A 23904-nucleotide genomic window follows, 5' to 3' on the forward strand; every position below is an offset into this window, starting at 1 on the left:
TCTTGTCCAGTCTGTAATAATTATGTAGTGTCATTTTTTGGATGGCTGTCTGCAGGTTATAGTGAGTTTTCTGTTGCCATTGACTGGTGTACTGCAGCCTGGTTCTGCCTCAGCCTGAGCACAAAGAGGACTGATGAGTATCAGGGCCCCATGCAGGAGATCACAGGGGCTCCAGCGGTTGGACCCACCACGATAAGAAACGTATCCCCTATCCTGTGAATAATAAGATTAATTTCACCAGAGGACCCCTTTAAGCACAAAACAAATAATAAAAAGAACTATACATTTCAACTAAATGGACCTTACTTGTGGTCTAAATACCTCCTAATGTTTTGGTGATGTATTAATACCCATACTTCACCCTTCTGAACATGTGTGTCACTTAGTCACACATGAAAGTAAAATGCATAAAATGCAACATATTCCAACCTTATGCACAATCCATTAAATGTATCTCCTTCTGGGCTTATTAATGCTTTCTATGCCCATAAATTTAAATGTGGTGAGGTCTCCAACATGTGTCTGTTTAAAATGTCTGGATAAATTAGAGGGATTCAATACAGTATCACTCCGGGAGTCACTTATATGTAGATTTTCTTAAGTGGGTGTTAAAGGGGTATTCCAGGTATTTTTTATGTTTGACTATGCTACAGGGGCTGTAAACTTAGTGTAGTTCATAATATAGTGTCTGTACCTGTGTGTGACGGTGCTTTTGCAATTTCTATGGGATTTTCATCTCAATATTTATTTTTAGCAGCATACAAAATTACACAGGTCTCGGGATTTTCCAAGTTGCAGTGCGTTGAGACCTGACATCACTAGTCAGTTGTGTAAAGGGAGCCTGTCTGCTTCAATGGGTGGAGTGACCGCTGGGTGGGAGAGAGAGATTATTTAGCAACAGCTGTAGGCACCCTGGTTAGAAAACACTGAATGGATGCAGCTCATTTGTGTTGCAATAGGTGGGGTGGCTGATGTTTGGGAGGCAGGAAAGTGACCTCAAACATACAAGCATGGAACTATGGAATGTGTAGTTTGAGAACCAAATCCAACAGGAAATCCTGTTTCACAAAAAGATCACAAAAAGATAGCCTGGCAGGAATGTACTAAAATCACCCATTGTCAAGTAAAAAAAAAAAAAAAATCACCTTATGGTGGATAACCCCCTTTAAGTACCTCTACCATAACATATTTCACATAATGTCCAAAAAAATCAGATATATAAGGTATGTAGCATTGCAGTTCATAGTTTTTTGGATACTATGTTCTCTGTTATACCTTCTGGCTATAAGTTTATCAGTTTTCACTGCATATCTGCAAACCACAAATCTATCCTCACCGAGATGCAGATTTGGAGTCAGTAAGGAATTTCTCCCTAAAATTAGGAAAATTGGCTTCTACCTCAGGGTTTTTTTTTTTTTTTTTTTTGCCTCTGAATCAACACATCATGTCATAGGCTGAACAAATTCTGTTACTATGTTATCTTAAACTTCTGGCATGTCATAGAGATATTAATTCACAGAAAGTGTGGTGGCCCAGTACAGGAGGTGCCCTCCTGTACCCTTTTCTGTCCTGTGTGGCGGACTCTATTTCAGTGCCCCCTGGGCCCACCTCCATTCTACAGACCCTAAATGGTTAACAATGCTTTATGTTATTTAATAATGAAACTTTCTGATGTTAATGTGCCTTCAAATGTGGTTACTAAGTCCTATGTATTCAGGGAAGGTGGCAGTGACCAGACGACTTGTAGGTGACCTATGGGAGTAGTCCAAATTGCTCCCTTGTATACTAGGGAGGAGCTAGCCCAGTCAGTGCAGAGTTCAGTTAGATGAGTTGTTGCTGAGCTACAGTACAGTCAAGACCTGAGAGTGTCTGGTGTCCTATGGGATACCAAGGCCTAGAAAAAATACAAAATAGTCAGTAATGTACATACTATATTTTGTGTACAGAAAATAGTCCCATGTCATATTCAGTTAGGACTGTAGCTATATAGTCAATGTATATTCAGTCCACATCAGTCTATAAAATGTGTCAGGTCTAATGCTATTTTTCATGTCCACTGTGCACAGGGTTGTGGCGATAGAGATCCCCTGAAGGTCATAAGTAGCACATAGAAGTAGCAGAGCTATTGTGTACATATTTAATATTGTCATGTGTTGTAAGAAGGTAATTAACTGCTAACTAACTGTTAGGGGGAGAAGTAGTGAATATGCCGATGGGCCCCGTTAGCACAGGCATCAGGGTAGAGAGTCTCAGGCAGCCAAATCCACAACAACCTTTAGCAAAGCAGTTATAAAGCCAAAGGAATTCATACAGATTGTTGTTTATTTCACCTCAGTTGAATAACCTGTTATTTGAGTATGTATGGACGTTGTTCAAAATGCCACATGAACGCTTTTTGCCCAATTTATTAGCCCTGTGAAGTACATTGGTGCAATGCCCCAGGAACTGTCTTTACTACTGTTAATGCGTGGCCTATAGTGGTCCCTTCATCTCATCCGCCCTCCAGGACTATACACAGAGGACGGCTTCTGTTAAGAGGGGGAGTTTGTGGTGGCACAGTACAGGAGTTGCCCTCCTTTACCCTTTTCCATCCTGCGTGGCAGACTATATTTCAGTGCCCCCTCGGCCCACCTCCATTCTACAGACCCTAAATGTTTAACAATGCAGGGAAGGTGTCATTGACCAGGTGACTTGTGGGTGACCTATGGGAGTCCTCCAAATTGCTCCATTATATACTAGGGAGGAGCTAGCCCAGTCAGTGAAGAGTTCAATTAGATAAGTTTTTGCTGAGCTACAGTACAGTGAAAACCTGAGAGTGTCTGCTGTCCTAAGGGAGACCAAGGCCTAGTCACGCAGCCACGCTTCCACCAACCGTGAACCCCTTCAGGTGAAAGTCAAAACCTGGTAAGCAACCACAGGGGAGAAGTCTAGTCAGTCATAGTCCAGTCTAAATTCAGCGTAGGATTGCATTATTCAGTCCAAGACCACTACAAGTCACAGTGAGCCCGTGGGTCTCCTAAAGTCACTGATCATCTCCTTGTGCCTAACTGAGCTGTAAAGACTATAACACCTGTCTGCCTCAGTAAAGCTGCTGTTGTTTTGTAACCTTGCATTGGTGTGATTATTTGCCCCAGGAACCAACGGCCATACCACGGGTGGTGTAAAAGATAACCACGCCCTGGCGTCACAAACACAAAGGGTTAATGGGATACTCCGACCCTAAGGCATCGTATCCCCTATCCAAAGGATAGGGGATAAGATGTCTGATTGCGGGAGTCCTGCTGGGGACCCCCGCAATCTCACATTCAGCACCCACCTGTGGGAGCTGCACGCAGCGCTGCAGCCTCCGAGTCTGCCGGGTGATGACTACGGGTCCGGAGTATCGTAACATCATGACTCCGCCACCACATGAAGTCATGCCCCCACAATGCGGAGGGGGCGTGACGGCCGCTACATCTCTGCAATTGAGAAAGGGAGATTACACTCCTTAAACGCATCTTACTTTTATTATGTTTGTTGCAATTTGATTTTGTCTGTTCATCTATATTTTGTATCAATAAACCAGCTTGGACAACTCCGAATCCTATATGGGAGTACCACTGCAGTAGCAACACTTTTTCTCCTTCATCTCTCTGAGCAGTAAGCATGAATGTACAGAATTGCAGAGGAAATCAGCAGGCTGAGCCAAAGCAGCACCAAAAAGGAATGAATTAGCAGAACACTAATCTTAGAGCTGCTACCTATTCATTTTAGAGATTGTGGGCCCCACTGATCAGAACTTCTGGCATGTTACTATAAAAGGTAATTTAAGTTTTAAGTTAATATCAGAACAAGATTGCAATAGTTTTTCCTGAAATAGTACAAACACACTGCAGTGAACTAGGCACAACATTGGGGTAGATTTATCAAAACCTGTGTAGAGGGAAGAGTGCTGCAGTTGCCTACAGCAACCAGATTGCTTCAAGCCATTTGATTGGTTGCTATGGGTAATTGCACCACTGCTCCGCCACACAGGTTTTGACCTGTGATAACCCTTTGTGTTGTATACCTCTTTTCCAACTGGTCCAGGGGTCCCTGGTAGTCCCAGGTTACCATTCTTGCCCCTTTTTCCTCGTTCTCCCTGAATAATAAAAAAAAAAAATCAGAATTTTATTAATATCATTACTACGGATTCATAATAAGGCTTTCATATATTTTGTGGACAATGAATAAAAGTGGGACAGTTTAAGAAAATGGATTAAACAAAAGGATCTGGTACATTTAAAGCATGCACTGTATGTGGTAGAACCAAGGACATCCAATGTCCTTTCATTTATTCATTAACAACTTCAGTTTATGAGCTGTGCAGAAATAAACTAATTTATTATTATATTAGTCATAGAGTGTCGCCCTTGTTTTCATAAGAAAAAACATGGTAATAATACCTAACAGCTACTTGTTGCATGGAGTCTACACAGCAAGAATTACATCTGCAGTGTTCTGCCTCCTTGTAGTCTCAGATGTATGAGTATTGGAACTGCTGAGATGGGAAGGGGGCTGGTTCCCCATTGTGATCATCACGTGCAGTTGAAACAATGCCCGCATGTGATGACCACTGTATAAATTATTATAGCAATGGTCCTCCCATATTTCCTGAGCATACTATGTGCAAAAAACTATAGTTTATACTTTCCACCTACGATGTGTGTGCAGCACATTTTAGGCTGGGTTCACACTACGTTTTCTCCCATATGGGAGCGCATACGGCAGGGGGGAGCTAAAACCTCGCGCTCCCGTATGCCTTCGTATGCGCTCCCGTATGTCATTCATTTCAATGAGCCGGCCGGAGTGAAACGTTCGGTCCGGTCGGCTCATTTTTGCGCCGTATGCGCTTTTACAACCGGACCTCAAACCGTGGTTGACCATACGAAGGCATACGGGAGCTCCCCCCTGCCGTATGCGCTCCCGTATGGGAGAAAACGTAGTGTGAACCCAGCCTAACACTGCATATTGTTGTATGTTGTTTGTATTTTTGCTGGTTATCCTGTAATAAGATATGTTTGTAACCAAAAGAAAAAAACATTGTTTTCAACTTCTGGAGGAGATTGGACGTTGCATCTTTGAAGTAAGCAAGTCTTGGAAATTATATCCAATCTATGCGTAGCATGGTATACTTTAGGGGCAGATGAGCAGATTTATATATAAGTTTTGGAAACATATATAATATAACTTTTTTAACAGAAGTAATTTACAAATCTGTTTAACTTTCTGGCACCAGTTGTTTTAAAAAATCTGGTACCCCTTTAACCTCTTAAGGACGTAGGGCGTACCTGTATGCCCTACGCCCGATCCCGTCATACCGGGTTGGTCCCGTGGCTAATAGCGTGCGGCACCGATCGTTGTGCCGCACGCTATTAACCCTTTAGATGTGGCGATCAAAGTTGATCGTCGCGTCTAAAATGAAAGTGAAAGCTTCCCAGCAGCTCAGTCTGGCTGATTGGGACTATCATGATAAAATCGCCATGTCCCGATCAGCTAGGACGCAAGTGGAGGTCCCCTTACCTTGCTCCGTCGCGTCCGATTGGCCTTTGATTGCTCCAAGCCTGAGATACCGGCTTGAGCAAACGACTTCCTATAACATTGATCCATGCAAAGCTATGGCTTTGCAGGATATGTGCAAAAGATCAGTGTGTGCAATGTTATAGCCCCCTATGGGAGCTATAACACTGCAAAAAAAAAAAAAGTTAAGAAAGGTCATTTAACCCCTTCCCTATTAAAAGTTTGAATCACCCCCCTTTTCCCATAAAAAAACAGTGTAAATAAAAATAAACATATGTAGTATCGCCGCGTGTGGAAATGTCCGAATTATAAAATATATTGTTCATTAAACCGCACGGTCAATGGCGTACGCGCAAAAAATAGCGTCCAAAATTGCATATTTTTGGTCAATTTTTATATCATGAAAAAATGAATAAAAAGTGATCAAAAAGTCTGATCAATACAAAAATGGTACCATTAAAAACTACAGAACAAGGTGCAAAAAAGGAGCCCTCATACCGGCCCGTACGTGGAATAATAAAAAAGTTAAAGGGGTCAGGAGATATGAATTTTTAACATATAACTTTTCCTGCATGTAGTTATGATTTTTTTCAGAAGTACGACAAAATTAAACCTATATAAGTAGGGTATCATTTTAACTGTATGGACCTACAGAATAAAGATAAGGTGTCATTTTTACCGAAAAATGCACTGCGTAGAAACGGAAGTTCCCAAAAGTTACAAAATGATATTTTTCCTTCAATTTTTGTCGCACAATGAATTTTTTTTCTGTTTCGCCATGGATTTTCTGGTAAAATGACTAATGTCAGTGCAAAGTAGAATTGGTGGCACAAAATAAAGCCATCATATGGATTTTTTTTTTGCAAAATTGAAAGTGTTATGATTTTCAGAAGGTGATGAGGAAAAAATTTAAATGCAAAAAACTGAAAAACCCTGCGTCCTTAAAGGGGTACTCCGGTGAAAACCTTTTTTCTTTTAAATCAACTGGTTGCAGAAAGCTAAACATATTCGTAAATTACTTCTATTATAAAATCTTAATCCTTCCAGTACTTATTAGCTGCTGAATGCTACAGAGGAAATTCCTTTTTTTTTGGAACACTGATGACATCACGAACACAGTGCTCACTGCTGACATCTCTGTCCATTTTAGCAACCATCCATAGCAGATGTATGCTAAGGGCAGCATGGTGGTTAGCACTGCTGCCTTGCAGTGCTGGGGAATTGGGTTCAAATCCCACTAAGGACAACAATAAATAAAGCATTATTATTATTATCATAACGTCAGCAGAGAGAACTGTGCTTGTAATGTCATCAGAGAGCATTCCAAAAAGAAAAGAATTTCCTCTGTAATATTCAGCAGCTAATAAGTACAGGAAGGATTAAGATTTTTTAATAGAAGTAATTTACAAATATGTTTAACTTTCTGCCACCAGTTGATTTAAAAGAAAAAAGGTTTTCACCGTAGTACCCCTTTAAGGAGTTGAAGGGGGTCACCTGCACTATGTACCTTTAAATTTAGGTTAGTGAGATCCTGTTGTCAGTTACACTTTAATGTATATTATATATTTTCCTATGAAATTATATCAATCTAATGAGGTCCACATTTTATATAATATGCTTCTGACAGATTAGATTACATGGTCAGGAGGACAGGTTCCCTTAAAACTACAAGATGCTCACAGGACATTAGCAATACTTACAGGGGGTCCTGGGGGACCAGGTAATCCAATTTCTCCTCTTTCACCCACAGATCCTGAAATACCTGGGTTTCCTTGAATGCCTTGGATTCCTTGCACTCCTGGCAGTCCCTGTTCTCCTGGCTCACCCTGTGGCAGAGGATGAACTGTATTTAGGTATAATAAAGATCAGGCTAACTATGACTGAACTAACTATGCAAAATGTTTGTTCCATTTGGTTTAACTACGGTAAGTCTTTTCTAGCTGACTTACAAATTGACTTAAAAATTCATATTCATTTTTACAACTGTAAATATGTAAATATTCATAGTTACCACTGTTTAAGATGTTATAGGAATGTTTGATTTACCTGTGCTCTCCACTGTAGAGCATAAAAGGGTTGAGTTATTATATTTATAACTCACTCACATATTTTTATCTCCACTTGCTAAATTCAATGGGGAAAATGTATAATACTCAGCGCTTGGCATAAACAAGTAAAAAGATGCAAATATTTGCGTACACGGAGTGTTTTGCACAGAATTTCCAACGTTTTACTGATCTGTGCCTTGATCTCCAAGTGGGTGAAGCTTAGCACACAAGGTCCATTATTTCACAGGGCACATGAAAAGCTGGTCTTACTTCAAATAATCTTTGTTATATCACTAGTTTGCTCTTTTGGAATAAGAATTCATAGCTACAAAGGCACATAGACTCTAATTGCAGCTTTACCTTAGTGCCAGGAGGTCCAGCCTGACCCACTGGGCCTCTATGACCGACCCCTGGCTCTCCCTGAAATACAAAATACATTAATAATCAAATAAAGAAACCTACTTAAACCATGGAAAAAACAGCATTGCATGAATCAATATGTAAGCCCCATATGATGCTAAGAGCTGCAGATACATTTGGATAGCTATTAACTTCTAAGTTCACCTTTTATAGAGCTGATGGTAGTTGCCAAACTTATTAAATTGCCAAGTTTCAAGGAGGCAGAGCTGATCTGCTCAAGTGCCACAGCCTGGAACTTCTCCTTGCTTGCTCTCAACTTCCAGCTCTTGAAATGTCATACAGAGCTCTTGAAATGTCCTTGGGTGCCAAAAGGCCACTGATGCCAGGAATGACTTTGGGGAAGGATAGAACCTCTGCCCCTAGTGGCCTTAGAGTTGATCTTGTCCAGATGTTCTCCAAATAGCCTGACCCCCGAAAAGGGAAGGCCAGTAAGGGCTTTTTTTGGAAACAGCATCCACCACTCACAACTTAAGCCAAAGGGAGTGCCGAATGGCCACAAGTGGTGCAATATGTAGAGCAGAGCCTCAAAGTTTTTGCGGTCTGAAAAGGTAAGGGGAGGGTGTCTATGTTGGCTGAAAGAGACCTCACTTTGGGATAGGGTTGGAGGCTTGTTCTCCTACTAATTGACTGAAAACATCAAGAACTATGACGCATTAAATATGCTGCAGATCCTGTAAATGTGAATACACCCTTAATAAATTTATCATAGGTTTAAGGACCATATTAAACCATTTTTTATTTACAGCATATTGCCAAACCTGGCATTATTATGGATTAAAAAAATGCAAAAAAGGAAAACTACAAATTCTTTATTACCTTTTGTCCCCTTTCGCCAATGTCTCCTTTTTCTCCCTAAAATCAAAGTATTTGAGACCTGGTTACACAAAATCCTGAAGACTGATTATACAGATGTGGGAAATACTCCTTATATATCTGTTAAAAGACATTTTAAAAGCTGGAACAGACAAATGGGTGGGGTCTCCCATTAAGTAACACAGATCATTATGGGATACTTATAAAAGGAGTAGAATCCTGATACCAATCCTGCTAATGTTCAATTATCTGTAACATTAAAGGAACAGTGCCACCTAGCCTAAGTGTAGCTACTGAACATATGTGCTTCTATTGAATTGCAACCTCCAAGGTTGCTGTACCACTGGATGTGAAAAAGTTCAGTAAACTTATTTGTTTACATTTTGTTGGTCTTTTAAAAATAACAAAGCTCGAGGATTGAGAGAAAAAAACCCATTCTACATTTCACCTATGTTAGTTTTCATTCATATGACCCAAATGTATACAGTTAACCCTCTCCAAAAGACCACTGATTTGATCACCTCCTTATTCTGATTTCATTTCCTGTGACAGATTTTCAGTTCTACTAATTATTTTGCAATCTTTGAGAAGACCACCCCCCTTAAAGACTATTTTTTTAGGCATTTTTGGGTTGTCGCCTTAAACAGGTTACATATCTGACCTGATCTCGCCTACCTCCCTTACATGCCTCCCATAATAAGTCTGCTATTTACATTGTACCACATTCACTGTATCTGCATTTGTTTTACATATTTTATAAACATATACATCGTTATCCACAGTCCAAAAAACACTAATCATTCTACCTACAGTGTTTCATAGAGCTGTTCTGCTCCATGGCACTTAAAGGGGTACTCAGCCCTGGACATTCAAAGGATAGGGGATAGAATGTCTCATTGTGATTAGTCCAGCCACACCCTGGTGTTCTGAACATTTTTGTTCTGAATGCTGAGTTTGGGTGGCTGTGGATGTGATGTCACATCACACCCCTCTATTCATGTCTTAAGGAGGGGGCATGACAAGTGACTACAGCCGTCACACCCCCTCCTATAAACTTGAATGGGGCATGGAGTGACGTCACGACCATGGCTGCCGGAACCCAGCATTCTGAACAAAAATGTTCAGAACGCCGGAGTGACGCCCAGAGTTTGCAGGGGGTCCCAGTGGCCAGACCCCTTACATCTCATCCTCTATTCTTTGGATAGGGAATAAGATGTCCAAGGGCGGAGTACCCCTTTAACTTCTGAGACAAAAGGAGAAAGTGCCAGATGGGATTATTATGTTTGGGCTAAACCACACCTACTTGCAATGATTGCCACTGGCACCTGCCCCCTTACATCTCAGAAGACGTGTAGGAGGCAGAAGTAAGTACCAGGGAGCAGAACATGTAAGACCTTTTCTGCTCCTCAGATAACCCCTTTAATAATACTTTGCATATTAGAATCATTATTAATACTTTGAAGAGCAGCAATGTTGCATTAGAGCTGCTCTACAATATATACCCAAGTTATTGTTTCCTAAACAACATATGCTTATAAATACTCTAAAGTACATTACACATGTATATGTCATTGTTTTTATTATGCTTGGTTTATCAAAACCCACAATGTTTTTGTTGTTGTTTTTTAATTAAAAAAAAAACTGGTTGTGGAGAAATAGTTAATAATTACCTTCTGCCCAGGAACACCAGGATCTCCAGGATCCCCTGGTTCACCCTGGTTGAAAAAAAAAATGTGATACATTACAATTTTCTCTTTCATAAGGTGATATCGAATAGTTAGTTATTTAAAAGCATTTAACCTGCTAAGAGATTATCCAATTTATATCTTCAAATGACAGACAGAGGAATCAAGCATTGTCACTAAGCGTTGTAGCTTAGTGAATAGTGTTGTTTCTTTGTATCATTTTGGTCAACAGGTACTGCAGAAAGAGTAACAGAAATTCCAGACATTATACAGGAGTATTCTTATTCAATGTGAGAAGAAAGTTGTGGTACTCACCAACTATTTAAAAGTCCAACATATTCTTTATTCAAGAGAACAGAGACAAAGCAGATGCGCTGGACGCGGGCGATGGCCATTCGGCTGCATAATGGCCACTTTCTGCATCCTCTGCCTTATGTATGTTCTTCTGAATAAAGAATATGTTGGACTTCTAAAAACCTGGTGAGTGCCACAACTTTTTTTCTCTGCTATTACGTGTTTGAATGTCTGATACTTTGGAGTAGAGCTCCACCACAAAGTAGGGTACAACAGTCTGTGCTGCATGATACTGAGTGCCTCAATACTTGTATATATTGAAACCAGCAGATAGTGTCGTCTTCTGTATTTTCTTTTACTGTGGGATAACTCCTTAAAGACGGAGTCTATTTTGCAATTATAGAGGATCTGTTCTCATACTGCTCTATCTGCAGGTAATGAAGCATTGATCATGAGTAGGGATGAGCGAATCAAATCTGACAATTGCAAATTCCTTGCGAATTTCAGGAAAAATTTGATTTGTAACGAATGCGAATATCACCGCAATTCGATCGCGCAAATCGCTTCATTAAACTCCATTTAATGCGGTCCAGGTTCCAGGGCATCTAAAATGATGGAACCACTTGTGATGACATGGGGCAAGGAATCCTGGGAAGATGGTAATAAGGGTCGGCGGGATGACCCTGAATTACATGCAGCATGCAGCCTATTAGCAGCCAGCCTACCCTGTGATGTAACAGCCCTATATAATCGGCAGCCATCTTGCGGCCATTCACATCAGCGTTCTATTTCAGAGAGAAAGGGACTGGTGTGTACAACAACTGAAAAGCTAATAGTAGCCAGCCAGTTATGGTGAGCAGAGCACTAAAAGTGTATTGTCCTCTATTAAGTGTAACATGTGCGTACATCTAAGTGGTGTAACATTTTGTTCCTGGGCCTAGTTACTGTGAAAGGCCAGCCAAAAGTACACACCTGCTGGTGTTGTAGACAAATACTGTTTTAAGCGTAGTGGAGCGCATTGTACTCCCCTAATAAATGCATACCACATACGTACATCCAAGTGGTGTACCATTTTGTTCCTGTTAAAGTCTTAAGGGCCTAGATACTGTGAAAGGCCAGCCAAAAGTACACACCTGCTGGTGTTGTAGACGCATATTGTACGCCCCTCACATACGCACTAAGTATGTCAGGCAGAGAAGTGCCAGGTCGTGCACAGAGGAGTGGCAGAGGCCTAAATTCATCAGGCAGAGGTTGCAGCAGACTAGGGGCGAGTGGCAGCCGGAGTCGCAGCGAGAGGCCTGAGCTCCCGGTATCAGCTAGCGGTTGTGTCTCGACCAGCAACCCATCCGCCGTCATCGATTGGTTAACACAGTCATCCACTTCATCACAAGTGACATCTGACACCCCCAGTCAACAGTCGGTGGGTTCCTCAGACACAACCCTCAGTTGGCATTGCCTATGTCCTATGCTGTACCCTCTCCCACAGAAGTATCGTATGCTGTGGGTTCAGCTCCACTATTTAGTGAGGACGATCTACTAGAGGACAGTCAGCAGCTACTATGAGGAAGGCGAGACAGAGGACTCAGACACACCGTGGCAATATGCAGTGGAGGTGGAGGGAGGGAGTCCCTCCGAGTCACTTGCACAAATGGCACGATGCATGCTCCCTTGCTTGCGTAGTGACTGCCGAATTGTCACCATTCGGCAGCGGGATTACTTCTGGCTCTCCACCTTATTGGACCCTCACTACTGGCACAAAATAGGGACCTTTTTTACACCCACTGAGAGGGAGGACAAAATGACCGACTACAGAGACATCCTATGTAGTCAGTTGGCCGATGCCTATCTGCCCCATCGTTCATCCTCTCGCAGGTCTGACTGGGGGGTTCTCTATGCTCACCTTCCACTGCCATGGCTGCTGGGGAGGAGTGGGGTGGCAGGAGCAGCTCCATCAGCAGCAGCCTGAGTCGACAGTCGCTGATGAGTAGCTTTCTTCACCTGCATAGTGAAGCAACTCATGAGCAGCAGGTAGACCTGGAGCAGGACCTGAACCAGCAGGTGGTGGCATACCTTGACATGACCATGCCAACACACCTTGAAGATCCGCTGGACTTCTGGGCAGCCAAACTTGATTTGTGGCCGCAACTAGCAAAGTTATCTCTGGAAAAGCTGTCCTGCCCAGCCAGTAGTATGCCATCAGAGCAGGTGTGGCAAGTGCCTTAGTAACCCAAAGGAGAACTCGTCTGTCCTCGAAAAATGTGGAGAGACATACCTTTGTGAAGATGAATCAGGCATGGATCAGCCAAGATTTCCACCCACCAATGCCTGATGCATCAGAGTACATTGACCATGGTGCTACACCAACCCTTCACAAATATGGATAATGTAAAACATATTTAAGGAGCTGCTGCCCAGTTACAGACATTCCTCTGCATCAGACCACAAGTAAACATTTACTTTTCTTAGGACAAAATATATGTACCCAAAATGTTTTTGAAATCAAACAAAAGGAAAGGTGTGCAAAAAACACCATGTGCCACCTACACCACCAAGTATTGATGTGATGCAAAGACCTCTAAAAGGTGGAAGGGAACAACATATGGTCCATTGTAACCGGTGGTGGTAAAAACTTCCCCTGTAAGGCCCTACTCTCGCATTATTAATTCCCTTCTTGGCAAGTGTTACTCGCCCTTAAAAGGGCAGCCCCACACAGGAAACTCTCCCTATTTCCACCTACAAACACTGCCATTTCCCAGGGTTTTTAGGTGGAAATAGGGACTAGTAGGGCCTTACAGGGGAATTTTTTACCCCCATCTGCTACAATGGACAATAAGTTGTTCCCTTCCTACTTTTCAAGGAAAGTGTTATTCGTCTTAAAAAGGGCAGCCCCACACAGGAACCTCTCCCTATTTCCACCTAAAAACCCTGGGGGATGGCAGTGTTTGCAGGTGGAAATAGGGTGAGGTTCCTGAATGGGGCCAACCTTTTAAGGGCGAGTAACACTTGCCAAGAAGGGAATTAATAATGCGAGATTAGGGCCTTACAGGGGAAGTTTTTACTCCCACCAGATACAATGAACCATGCATTGTTTCCTTCCCCCTTTTAGAGGTCTTTGCATCACATCAATACTTGGTGGTGCAGGTGGCACATGGTGCTTTTTTTGCACACCTTTGCTTTTGTTTGACTCCAAAAAAATGTTTGGGTACATATATTTTATCCTAGGAATATTATTAAAAGTTACGTTTTACGTAATGCATATCCTCAATACTCACTTGTGCACACTAACACTTTTACAAAAGAGACTTTTTTCTTCTGCCTACTGGCCTCAGCTGCTATTCTTATCCTGCCACCCGCCTGATGCCACATTTTCCATTTTTCACCCACCTTCGTAACCGGGTACTGGTATTGCCACCCACTGCCCTACTATGTCACCGGGTCACTTTCAGGACTCCTGATGCTGCCGATGCCACCTCTAGGCTGTCTCATTCTGCCACCATATGTTCTCCTCATGCTGCTGCCAGCTCCAAGCTGCCTCATATTGTCACCATATGTTCTGCTCATGCTGATGCCACCTCCAGGTTGTCTCATACTGCCACCATATGTTCTCCTCATGCTGATGCCACCTCCGGGCTGTCTTATACTGCCACCATAGGTTCTCCTCATGCTGATGCCACCACCAGGCTGTTTCATTCTGCCACCATATGTTCTCCTCAATCTGATGCCAGCTCCAGGCTGTTTCATTCTGCCACCATATGTTCTCCTCATGCTGATGCCAGCTCCAAGCTGTTTTATACTGCCACCATATGTTCTCCTCATGCTGCTGTCAGCTCCAGGCTGTCTCATTCTGCCACCATATGTTCTCATGCTGATGCCAGATCCAGACTGTCTCATACTGCCACCATATGTTCTCCTCATTGTGATGCCAGTTCCAGGCTGCCTCATACTGCCACCATATGTTCTCTTCATGCTGCTGCCACCTCCAGACTGTCTGATTCTGCAACAATATGGTCTCCTAATGCTTCCGCCACCTCCAGGCTGTGTCATTCAGCTACGATATGTTCTCCTCATGCTGCCGCCAACTCCAGGCTGTGTCATTCAGCCACTATATGGTCTTCTCATGCTGTCGCCAACTCCAGGCTGTGTCATTCAGCCCCTATATGGTCTCCTAATGCTGCCGCCAACTCTAAGCTGTGTCATTCAGCCATTTTACGGTCTCCTCATGCTGCTGCCAACTCCAGGCTGTGTCATTCAGCCACTATATGGTCTCCTCATGCTGTCGCCAACTCCAGGCTGTGTCATTCAGCCACTGTATGGTCTGTTCTTGCTGCTGCCAACTCCAGGCTGTGTCATTCAGCTTCTATATGGTCTGCTCTTGCTGCTGCCAATTCCCGGCTGTGTCTTTCAGCCACTAAATGGTCTCCTCATGCTGCCACCACCTCAACACTGTCATTCAGACACTTTATGGTATCCTCATGCTGCTGCCACCTCCACGCTGTGTCATTCAGCCACTATATGGTCTCCTCATACTGATGCCACCTCCAGGCTCTGTCGTTGTGCCACTCTGCGACAGTGATTCTAATAGCGACGCCTATAATCTGCTTGTCATACTTAATAACAGTATTATTTCACTAACCTAGCACACATCCTATTTGTGTTACAGCAAGGCAAAGTGTTCTACACCCCTATTGAGGATCTCTGTAGGCCAGAAATAGCCGTTTTTAATACAGATTCCTGAAATGTACATAATTCGGACCGAACCAAATTTTTTCGGAAAATTCGGCAGATCGGTCGAATCAAATTCCAATCAAAAATTCGCTCAGCTCTAATCATGAGCATTCACCAATGTGTTATCTGTAACTAGAGATAACTTTTTGTTAAACAAAAAAATTGTGACATGAAGGGTGTTGTTGAGGGGTGTTGGTATTTCTGTAATCTCTTTATATTACTTTTTTATTAGTCTGTGTGACTAAATGCCTTATATTTCTTTGATAGAACTATTTTTGAACCTTGGGGTACGTTCTTAATGTTTTTTTTAAGTGTATCTTTTGCTATTTTCTTAATTGTACTTTATGTATTGATTGATTCATATTATGTACATTTCAGGAATTGTAGTTATTGGATACACAATTATGAATTGATTTTTATTTTATTAATTTACTATAACTTATTGGTGTATAACCTATATTTATTGGGACAACTGCACCTGACATATTTTCTTCATCTTTATTATATGTGTATGGGTATTTCCTTCTTTTTAGTGCAGTGCATCCTTTCCTTGCTTACCTCAAATTTGTACCATCATATTGCCATTAACTGTCACTAATACGTTTTTATTGCACTAACATTAAAGGGGTTATCCAGGAAAAACTTTTTTTATATATCAACTGGCTCCAGAAAGTTAAACAGATTTGTAAATTGCTTCTATAAAAAAATCTTAATCCTTTCAGTACTTATGAGCTCCTGATGTTGAGTTGTTCTTTTCTGTCTAAGTGCTCTCTGATGACACGTGTCTCGGGAACCGCCCAGTTTAGAAGAAAATCCCCATAGCAAACCTCTTCTAAACTGGGTGATTCCCGAGTCCGATTTTTACAAATCTGTTTAACTTTCTGGAGCCAGTTGATATATATAAAAAAGTTTTTTCCTGGATAACCCCTTTAATCAATACCGGTATTGTATACCATTCTTTGTCAGTTTTAAGCCATTATTATATTTTGACTAGATTTTGTAAGGTTTTTTGTGTTGTGTGCCAGAAGTTCCGACAAAAAATATAAAAACCCAACTAATTGTCCACTTTACTCAGAAAACCTGAAAAGGTGCATGGATGCAGGTGAAAGGGGGATGGCCACTAAACTCTTTAAGGACTCGGACATTTTTTGCACATCTGACCACTGTCACTTTAAGCATTAATAACTTTGGGATGCTTTTACTTATGAATTTGATTCCAAGATTGTTTTTTTTTTTTCGTGATAAATTCTACTTTAACATAATGGTAAATTTTTGTCGATACTTTGGAGAAAAATTCCCAAATTTCATGAAAAATTTGAACATTTAGCATTTTTCTAACTTTGAAGCTCTCTGCTTATAAGGAAAATAGACATTCCAAATAAGTTTTATATTGATTCACATATACAATATGTCTACTTTATGTTGGCATCATAAAGTTGGCATGTTTTTACTTTTGGAAGACATCAGAGGGCTTCAAAGTTCAGTAGCAATTTTCTAATTTTTCACAAAATGTTCTAAATCTGAATTTTTCAGAGACCGGTTCAGTTTTAAAGTGTATTTGAAGGGCCTTCATATTAGAAGTACCCGATAAATGACCCCATTATAGAAACTGCACCCCTCAAAGTATTCAAAATGACATTCAGAAAGTTTGTTTACTCTTTTATGTGTTTCACAGGAATAGCAGCAAAGTGAAGGAGAAAATTCAAAATCTTCATTTTTTACACTCACATGTTCTTGTAGACCCAGGTTTTTGAATTTTTACAAGGGGTAATAGGAGGGGAAAACAATTGTAACCCAATTTCTCTCGAGTAAGGAAATACCTCATATGTGGATGTAAATAGCTCTGTGGGTGCACTAGAGGGCTCAGAAGGGAAGGAGCGACAATGGGATTTTGAAGAGTAAATTTAGCTGAAATGGGTTTTGGGGGCATGTCTCATTTAGGAAGCTCCTATGGTGCCATAACAGCAAAAAATAAAAATAAAAAAAACACATGGCATACTCTTATGGAAACTTCACCCCTCAAGGCATGTAACAAAGGGTCCAGTGGGCCTTAACACCCCACAGGTGAAAATACCCCATGTTAGGATGTAAAATTATGTAAAATGCTCTGCGGGCGAACTACAATGCACAGAAGAGGAGTCACATTTGGCTTTTGGAAAGCAAATTTTGCTGAAATGTTTTTTGGGTGGCATGTCGCATTTAGGAAGCCCCTATGGTGCCAGAACAGCAAAAAAAAAATAACACAAATGCAAATGTTGGGGGGCACTTTCTCCTATTACCCCCTTCAAAAAGCCCAATGACGCTTCTTCTCTTCTGAGCATTGTAGTTTGCCCACAGAGCACTTTACATCCACATATGGGTTATGTTCTTAAAAAAATTTAGGGTAACACCAGCATTTTAGTGACATTTTTTTTTTCATTTTCTCATTCAATTTTAACGTAAATTCGTCAAACATCTGTGCAAATAAGCAATTTATGCCTCACGTGTACATAGTGCGCTCTCACTTCTGAGCCTTGTTGTGCATCTGCAGAGCATTTTATGTCCACAGGTGGGGTATTTCCGTACTCAGGAGAAATTACGTTACAAATTTTGGGGGTCTTTTTTTCTTTTACCTAGTATGGGGCAACACCAGCATGTTAGTGTAAATTTTTTTATTTTTTACACTAACAGGCTGGTGTAGACCCCAACTTTTCCTTTTCATAAGGGGTAAAAGGAGAAAAAGCTCCCCAAAATTTGTACGGAAATATGACCGTACGGAAATACGACAGGGCTCCAAAGTGAGAGAGCGTCATGCGCATTTGAGGACTAAATTAGGGATTGCATATGGGTGGACATAGGGGTATTCTACCCCAGTGATTCCCAAATAGGGTGCCTCCAGCTGTTGCTAAACTCCCAGCATGCCTGGACAGTCCGTGGATGTCCGGAAATGCTGGGAATTGTTGCTTTGTAACAGCCGGAGGCTCCATTTTGGAAACACTGCTGGACGATACATTTTTTTTTTTATTGGGGGGGAAGGGGGGGATAGTGTGAGGGGGTGTATATGTAGTGAATTCGGGTAGAAAACAGACATGGTGCACATCTACAATCTTGTATAATGATCTGATTGCTTTTCAGCATGATATCAAAAACTAACAGGTTGTTAGTATACATTTTTGATCAAAAAGTACAAGCCCACTCACCACGTCAAGGCCACCTATTTAGAGTGGGTCCCTAACGTCCCTAGCATAAAATGGCGCAGCACTGGGCAGCGACCACCACCGCCGCGACACCAGTGCCCACGGGGGGAACGACCCACTGGCAGAGCGGCCCCAATGCCACTCAAACCAGCCTATGGGTCGCACCTCCCCGCAGACATGGCGCCACGGCAGCAACGGACGCCGCACAGCACCACACCAGTGTGAACAAGGTGTAATAGCTCACTTACCATGCTCTCCCAGTCAGACTGGGAGGCTGCTAGGAAAGAAATGGCCCTTGTGTAGCTAATTACTACTTATATAGGGTTGGGCTGAGGGGCTGGGGAAGAGTGCAGCACATGTTCAAACAAAAAAAAAAAAAAAGGAGGGGATAGAAAACACAGTGTGAATTCGGGTAGAAAACAGACATGGTGCACATTTACAGTCTTGTATAATGATCTGATTGCTTCTCAGCATGATATCAAAAACTAACAGGTGGTTAGTATACATTTTTGATCAAAAAGTACAAGCCCAGTCGTCAAGGCCACCTATTTAGAGTGGGTCCCTAACGTCCCTAGCATAAAATGTCGTAGCACTGGGCGGCGACCACCACCGCCGCGATACCAGTGCCCACGGGGGGAACGACCCACTGGCAGAGCGGCCCCAATGCCACTCAAACCAGCCTATGGGTCGCACCTCCCCGCAGACACGGCACCACGGCAACAACGGACGCCGCACAGCACCACACCAGTGTGAACAAGGTGTAATAGCTCACTTACCATGCTCTCCCAGTCAGACTGGGAGGCTGCTAGGAAAGAAATGGCCCTTGTGTAGCTAATTACTACTTATATAGGGTTGGGCTGAGGGGGTGGGGAAAAGTGCAGCACATGTTAAAAAAAAAAAAAAAGGAGGGGATAGAAAACACAGTGTGAATTCGGGTAGAAAACAGAAATGGTGCACATCTACAATCTTGTATAATGATCTGATTGCTTCTCAGCATGATATAAAAAACTAACAGGTTGTTAGTATACATTTTTGATCAAAAAGTACAAGCCCACTCACCACGTCAAGGCCACCTATTTAGAGTGGGTCCCTAATGTCCCTAGCATAAAATGGCGCAGCACTGGGCGGCGACCACCACCGCCACAACACCAGTGCCCACTAGGGGAACGACCCACTGGCAGAGCGGCCCCAATGCCACTCAAACCAGCCTATGGGTCGCACTTCCCGGCAGACACGGCACTACGGCAGCAACAGACGCCGCACAGCACCACACCAGTGTGAACAAGGTGTAATAGCTCACTTATCATGCTCTCCCAGTCAGACTGGGAGGCTGCTAGGAAAGAAATGGCCCTTGTGTAGCTAATTACTACTTATATAGGGTTGGGCTGAGGGGGTGGGGAAGAGTGCAGCACATGTTCAAACAAAAAAAAAAGGAGGGGATAGAAAACACAGTGTGAATTTGGGTAGAAAACAGACATGGTGTACATCTACAATCTTGTATAATGATCTGATTGCTTCTCAGCATGATATCAAAAACAAACAGGTTGTTAGTATATGTAGTGTTTTACCCTTTATTTTGTGAAGTGTAGTGTTTTTAGGGTACATTTGCACGGGCGGGGTTTACAGTGAGTTTCCCACTAGGAGTTTGCACTGCGGTGGAAAATTTGACACAGCTCAAATTTGAAGCAGGAAACTCCCTGCAAACCCTCCAGTGTGAATGTACCCTGTACATTCACATGGGGGGAGGGAGCAAAACTCCAGCTGTTGCAAAACAACAACTCCAAGCATGCACTGACAGACCATGCATGCTGGGAGTTGTACTTTTGCAACAACTGGAGGCACACTGGTTGGAAAACCTTGAGTTAGGTTATGTTACCTAACTCAGCATTTTGCAACCAGTGTGCCTCCAACTGTTGCAAAACTACAACTCCCAGCATGTACTGATCGCTGAAGGGCATGCTGGGAGATGTTGTTATACAACAACTGGAGGCACGCACCTACAACTCTGGTCCATAAGTGATTAAAAATGGGCGTGCCTCTGACAGTTTTGAAAAAATCCCAGCAAATTTACAAATGTTCCCACATAAAATGTGGGTGATTTGAGCTCTGGAAAACCTGACAGCTCAGAGCAGTTGTAAAAAAAAAATTTGCAAAATATAAGGAAAAGTGCAAAATAAAGGGAAATCAGTAAATACCATGGAAAATACCTGTTTAGAAAAAAAAAAAACACAAAGAAAATGTACATTCTACATTTTTGCATATCTTGCATACTTCTATGTCCCTCCACCCAGCCACTAATTTTTTTAACCTGTCGTTTTGTGCATGTTTTTTTTATGGGATACTCATTCATTATTTCCATTAGTTTGAACAATCAAATGTTTTGCTATAACAATTGGTATGATTTGATTATTCTGGGTTATTTAAAATGGTGTAATTTATTAGGCTATGGCAACACTTCAGCACCCTGCAGTCGTATTGTGGTTCAGCGATTAGGGGATAGAAGGAGCTGATTCTCACCCCCTATATACTACAGTTGTGTCAGGAACCAGCAGGACTGGTAGTGGATTCTCTAGGCCAGTGAGGCGATGACGCAGGTTGTACCAAGGGACCGGTTCTAAGTGGTTACTGGTTTTCACCAGAGCCCGCCGCAAGACGGGATGGACTAGCTGCGGCGGTAACCACCAGGTCGTATCCCCCAGTAGCAACTCGACCTCACTGGTGGCTGATATGGCGTGGTACACAGGGAGCAGGCAGGAGCGTAGTCGGACGTAGCAGAGGTCAGGTCAGGGCAGGCGGCAAGGATTCAAAGGTGAGTAGATGGTAGCAAGGGTACGGCAACAGGCAAGGCAGATTACACAGTGTGGGACGCTTTCTCAAAGGCACTAGGGCACAAAGATCCGGCAAGGGCAGGAAGGGGCAGGTGCATTTTATAGGGATGGACCAGTGGAAGGTGTGGAACCGTGCGCTGGCCCTTTAAATCTACTGAAGCCGGCTCGCGCGCGCCCTAGAGAGCGGGGCCGTGCACGCCGGGACACGGGAGGACAGAGCACCACGCGAGGAGCGGGTAAGGAGGACAGGGATGCGGCGCGTGAGCGGGGACCAGCCACCACGCTAGCCGCGTCTCTGCTACTGTGGGACCCGCGCTCCCGGTCAGTGCATCTGACCGGGAGACGCCGGGACCCAGTAACAGCAGGCAGAAGCAGCGGGCGCTCCGGTCTGGAGGTAATGACCGGAGCGCTCGCTGTGACAAGTTGCTATTGACACATATAAGGAATTAAAAGGCCAGGATCAGAGGTTTTAGCAATTCACTACAGCAGAAGTCTTCACAGATCAATCACAGGCAGCCGCTTGCTGTTGAATGCAAAAGCACAGCTCACAGACACATCCACAGGCTTTATGTAAGGCAATCCATGGGTTCAATGAAAGCAATTGGCACAAAACTAGAATGAATTGTTAACCATTTCTTTAATAAACAGAAACAGAGTTCAACAGAAAAGGGCAATAAACACAAACCCTACTACACAAAGTAACTTCAAGATTCCAGGCCCTAGTGCATAATCTGTAACAGGGCCCCCTACCCACCATTTGCCATTTATAATATTGATCTTCTTATGTTTTACAAAAGTTAAGGCATGCACACAGATGCTCAATTCATGGTCTATGAAGCTGCTGGAGATAGCTGAATACAGCGCTTAGCTATCTCGAGCAGCTCCATAGACAATAAATGTAGCAGCATGCACGTGTGCATGAGTTTCAAAGGCGAGAATCAGGTGCACATTCTTGAGATCAATAGGGGGCCCTTATCCCCTTATCCTGTTGATAGGGGATACGTTTTATAAATTGGAATACCCCTTTAAGTATATTGAGCTGATTTGGAATAAACAGAAAAGGGCTTTAGGGAGTTTAAAGAGTACCTTCTGTGTTCTGCCTCGTTGCGGTCCTGAACGTCTCTTTCCTTCCTGTTATGGTAAATAAAAAATTTAACAAATTAGATATTATAAATAATTTATTTATGCTTGTAGTGAGAAACAGCGTTCGGCATAGCCAACCGTGCAGCCTGATATTCGCTCTTGGTGGAACAGGTGTGTATGTGTGTCGCTGCTTGTGGGGTGCTCAGCCAGGACAGAGTCATGAGTCAAACATTTGAGAGAGCATAGAAAATAAGCGGCACTCACCACAGACAGCTAGCGACAACTTCTTTATTTCTTAGGCGTGCAGTTAAAACATGCAGGTGCAGGGAGACAAGGACGCCGGGGAATCCGGCTGACTGGTCAAAGCCGTATCGTGCTTCCGCACTTCGTCAGACCATCTTGGTCTGACGAAGTGCGGAAGCACGATACGGCTGTGACCAGTCAGCCGGATTCCCCGGCGTCCTTGTCTCCCTGCACCTGCATGTTTTAACTGCACGCCTAAGAAATAAAGAAATAATTTATTTATTTGCACTTTTAGCTTAAAATAAACATGATTCCACATCCATTATTTAACATTTTAAATGCTTTTGGAAATCCACACTATTGTACATTTTTATTTCTGATAAACAGGATCAGATTTCAAATTGCTCACCTTTTATATGTTTTTAAGATTACCATCTCATTGTTTTACTTTATTTAGTATAGATTAGGTAAAAAAAACACAGTAGTGTTTGACCAACCTTCTCTTTAATGGAAGGTGGTGGTACCTGGCCATCTTCCTCTGTATGTTCACTCTAATAGAAATATTAAACAATTATTGTTATTTTAGGTAATTGTTTTTCTTTTCACATCAGTTACAGTTGAAATATGAAATACCTTTTTCTTTCTCCATCCCTGAGGACCCGGGTATGACTTTGAAAACATAAAAGGTATGGTTAGCAAAAGAGAAATTACTCAAACATAATCTCATTTTCAAGATTTTTTTTTTTTCGATATTATAAACTTTATAAGTAAATCAAGACACTGTATCTTACAGTTCTCTCTTGCTCTTCAGGTACCATCCTTCTAGTTCGATTTTTCCGGAAAACTTCTGTTCCACTGGGTCTATTATTCTGCTTTAAGATAATTAATTTTAATTAAATTTTAATTAAATTGCTCTAAATAAGGGATTTTTATTGATAAATGTTATTACTAACCCCATACAGTACTATATAATCATACAGGTAATATATATATAAAAAAAAAGAATTGGCATTAATATAATCTAAATGAAAAATACATAACTTTTAAAATT

At 42.3% G+C, this 23904-nt stretch overlaps 1 protein-coding gene across 1 annotated transcript in view; it reads right to left on the minus strand.

Annotated features, from left to right (window-relative positions):
- The window catches only part of LOC130367428 (collagen alpha-1(VII) chain-like), a 522098-nt gene that overhangs the window by 176031 nt on the left and 322163 nt on the right, over positions 1 to 23904 (minus strand). Inside the window, exons 70-78 of the mRNA XM_056569846.1 lie at positions 23645 to 23725; positions 23487 to 23522; positions 23351 to 23404; positions 22614 to 22658; positions 10490 to 10534; positions 8823 to 8858; positions 7947 to 8006; positions 7239 to 7364; positions 4049 to 4120 (exon numbers count right to left, since the gene is read on the minus strand). Coding sequence (XP_056425821.1) covers positions 4049 to 4120; positions 7239 to 7364; positions 7947 to 8006; positions 8823 to 8858; positions 10490 to 10534; positions 22614 to 22658; positions 23351 to 23404; positions 23487 to 23522; positions 23645 to 23725 — 555 coding nt within the window. The remainder of the gene's footprint in view (positions 1 to 4048; positions 4121 to 7238; positions 7365 to 7946; positions 8007 to 8822; positions 8859 to 10489; positions 10535 to 22613; positions 22659 to 23350; positions 23405 to 23486; positions 23523 to 23644; positions 23726 to 23904) is intronic.

Source organism: Hyla sarda, chromosome 4 (genome assembly GCF_029499605.1).
Source record: "Hyla sarda isolate aHylSar1 chromosome 4, aHylSar1.hap1, whole genome shotgun sequence".
Classification (NCBI taxonomy): Eukaryota; Metazoa; Chordata; class Amphibia; order Anura; family Hylidae; genus Hyla; species Hyla sarda.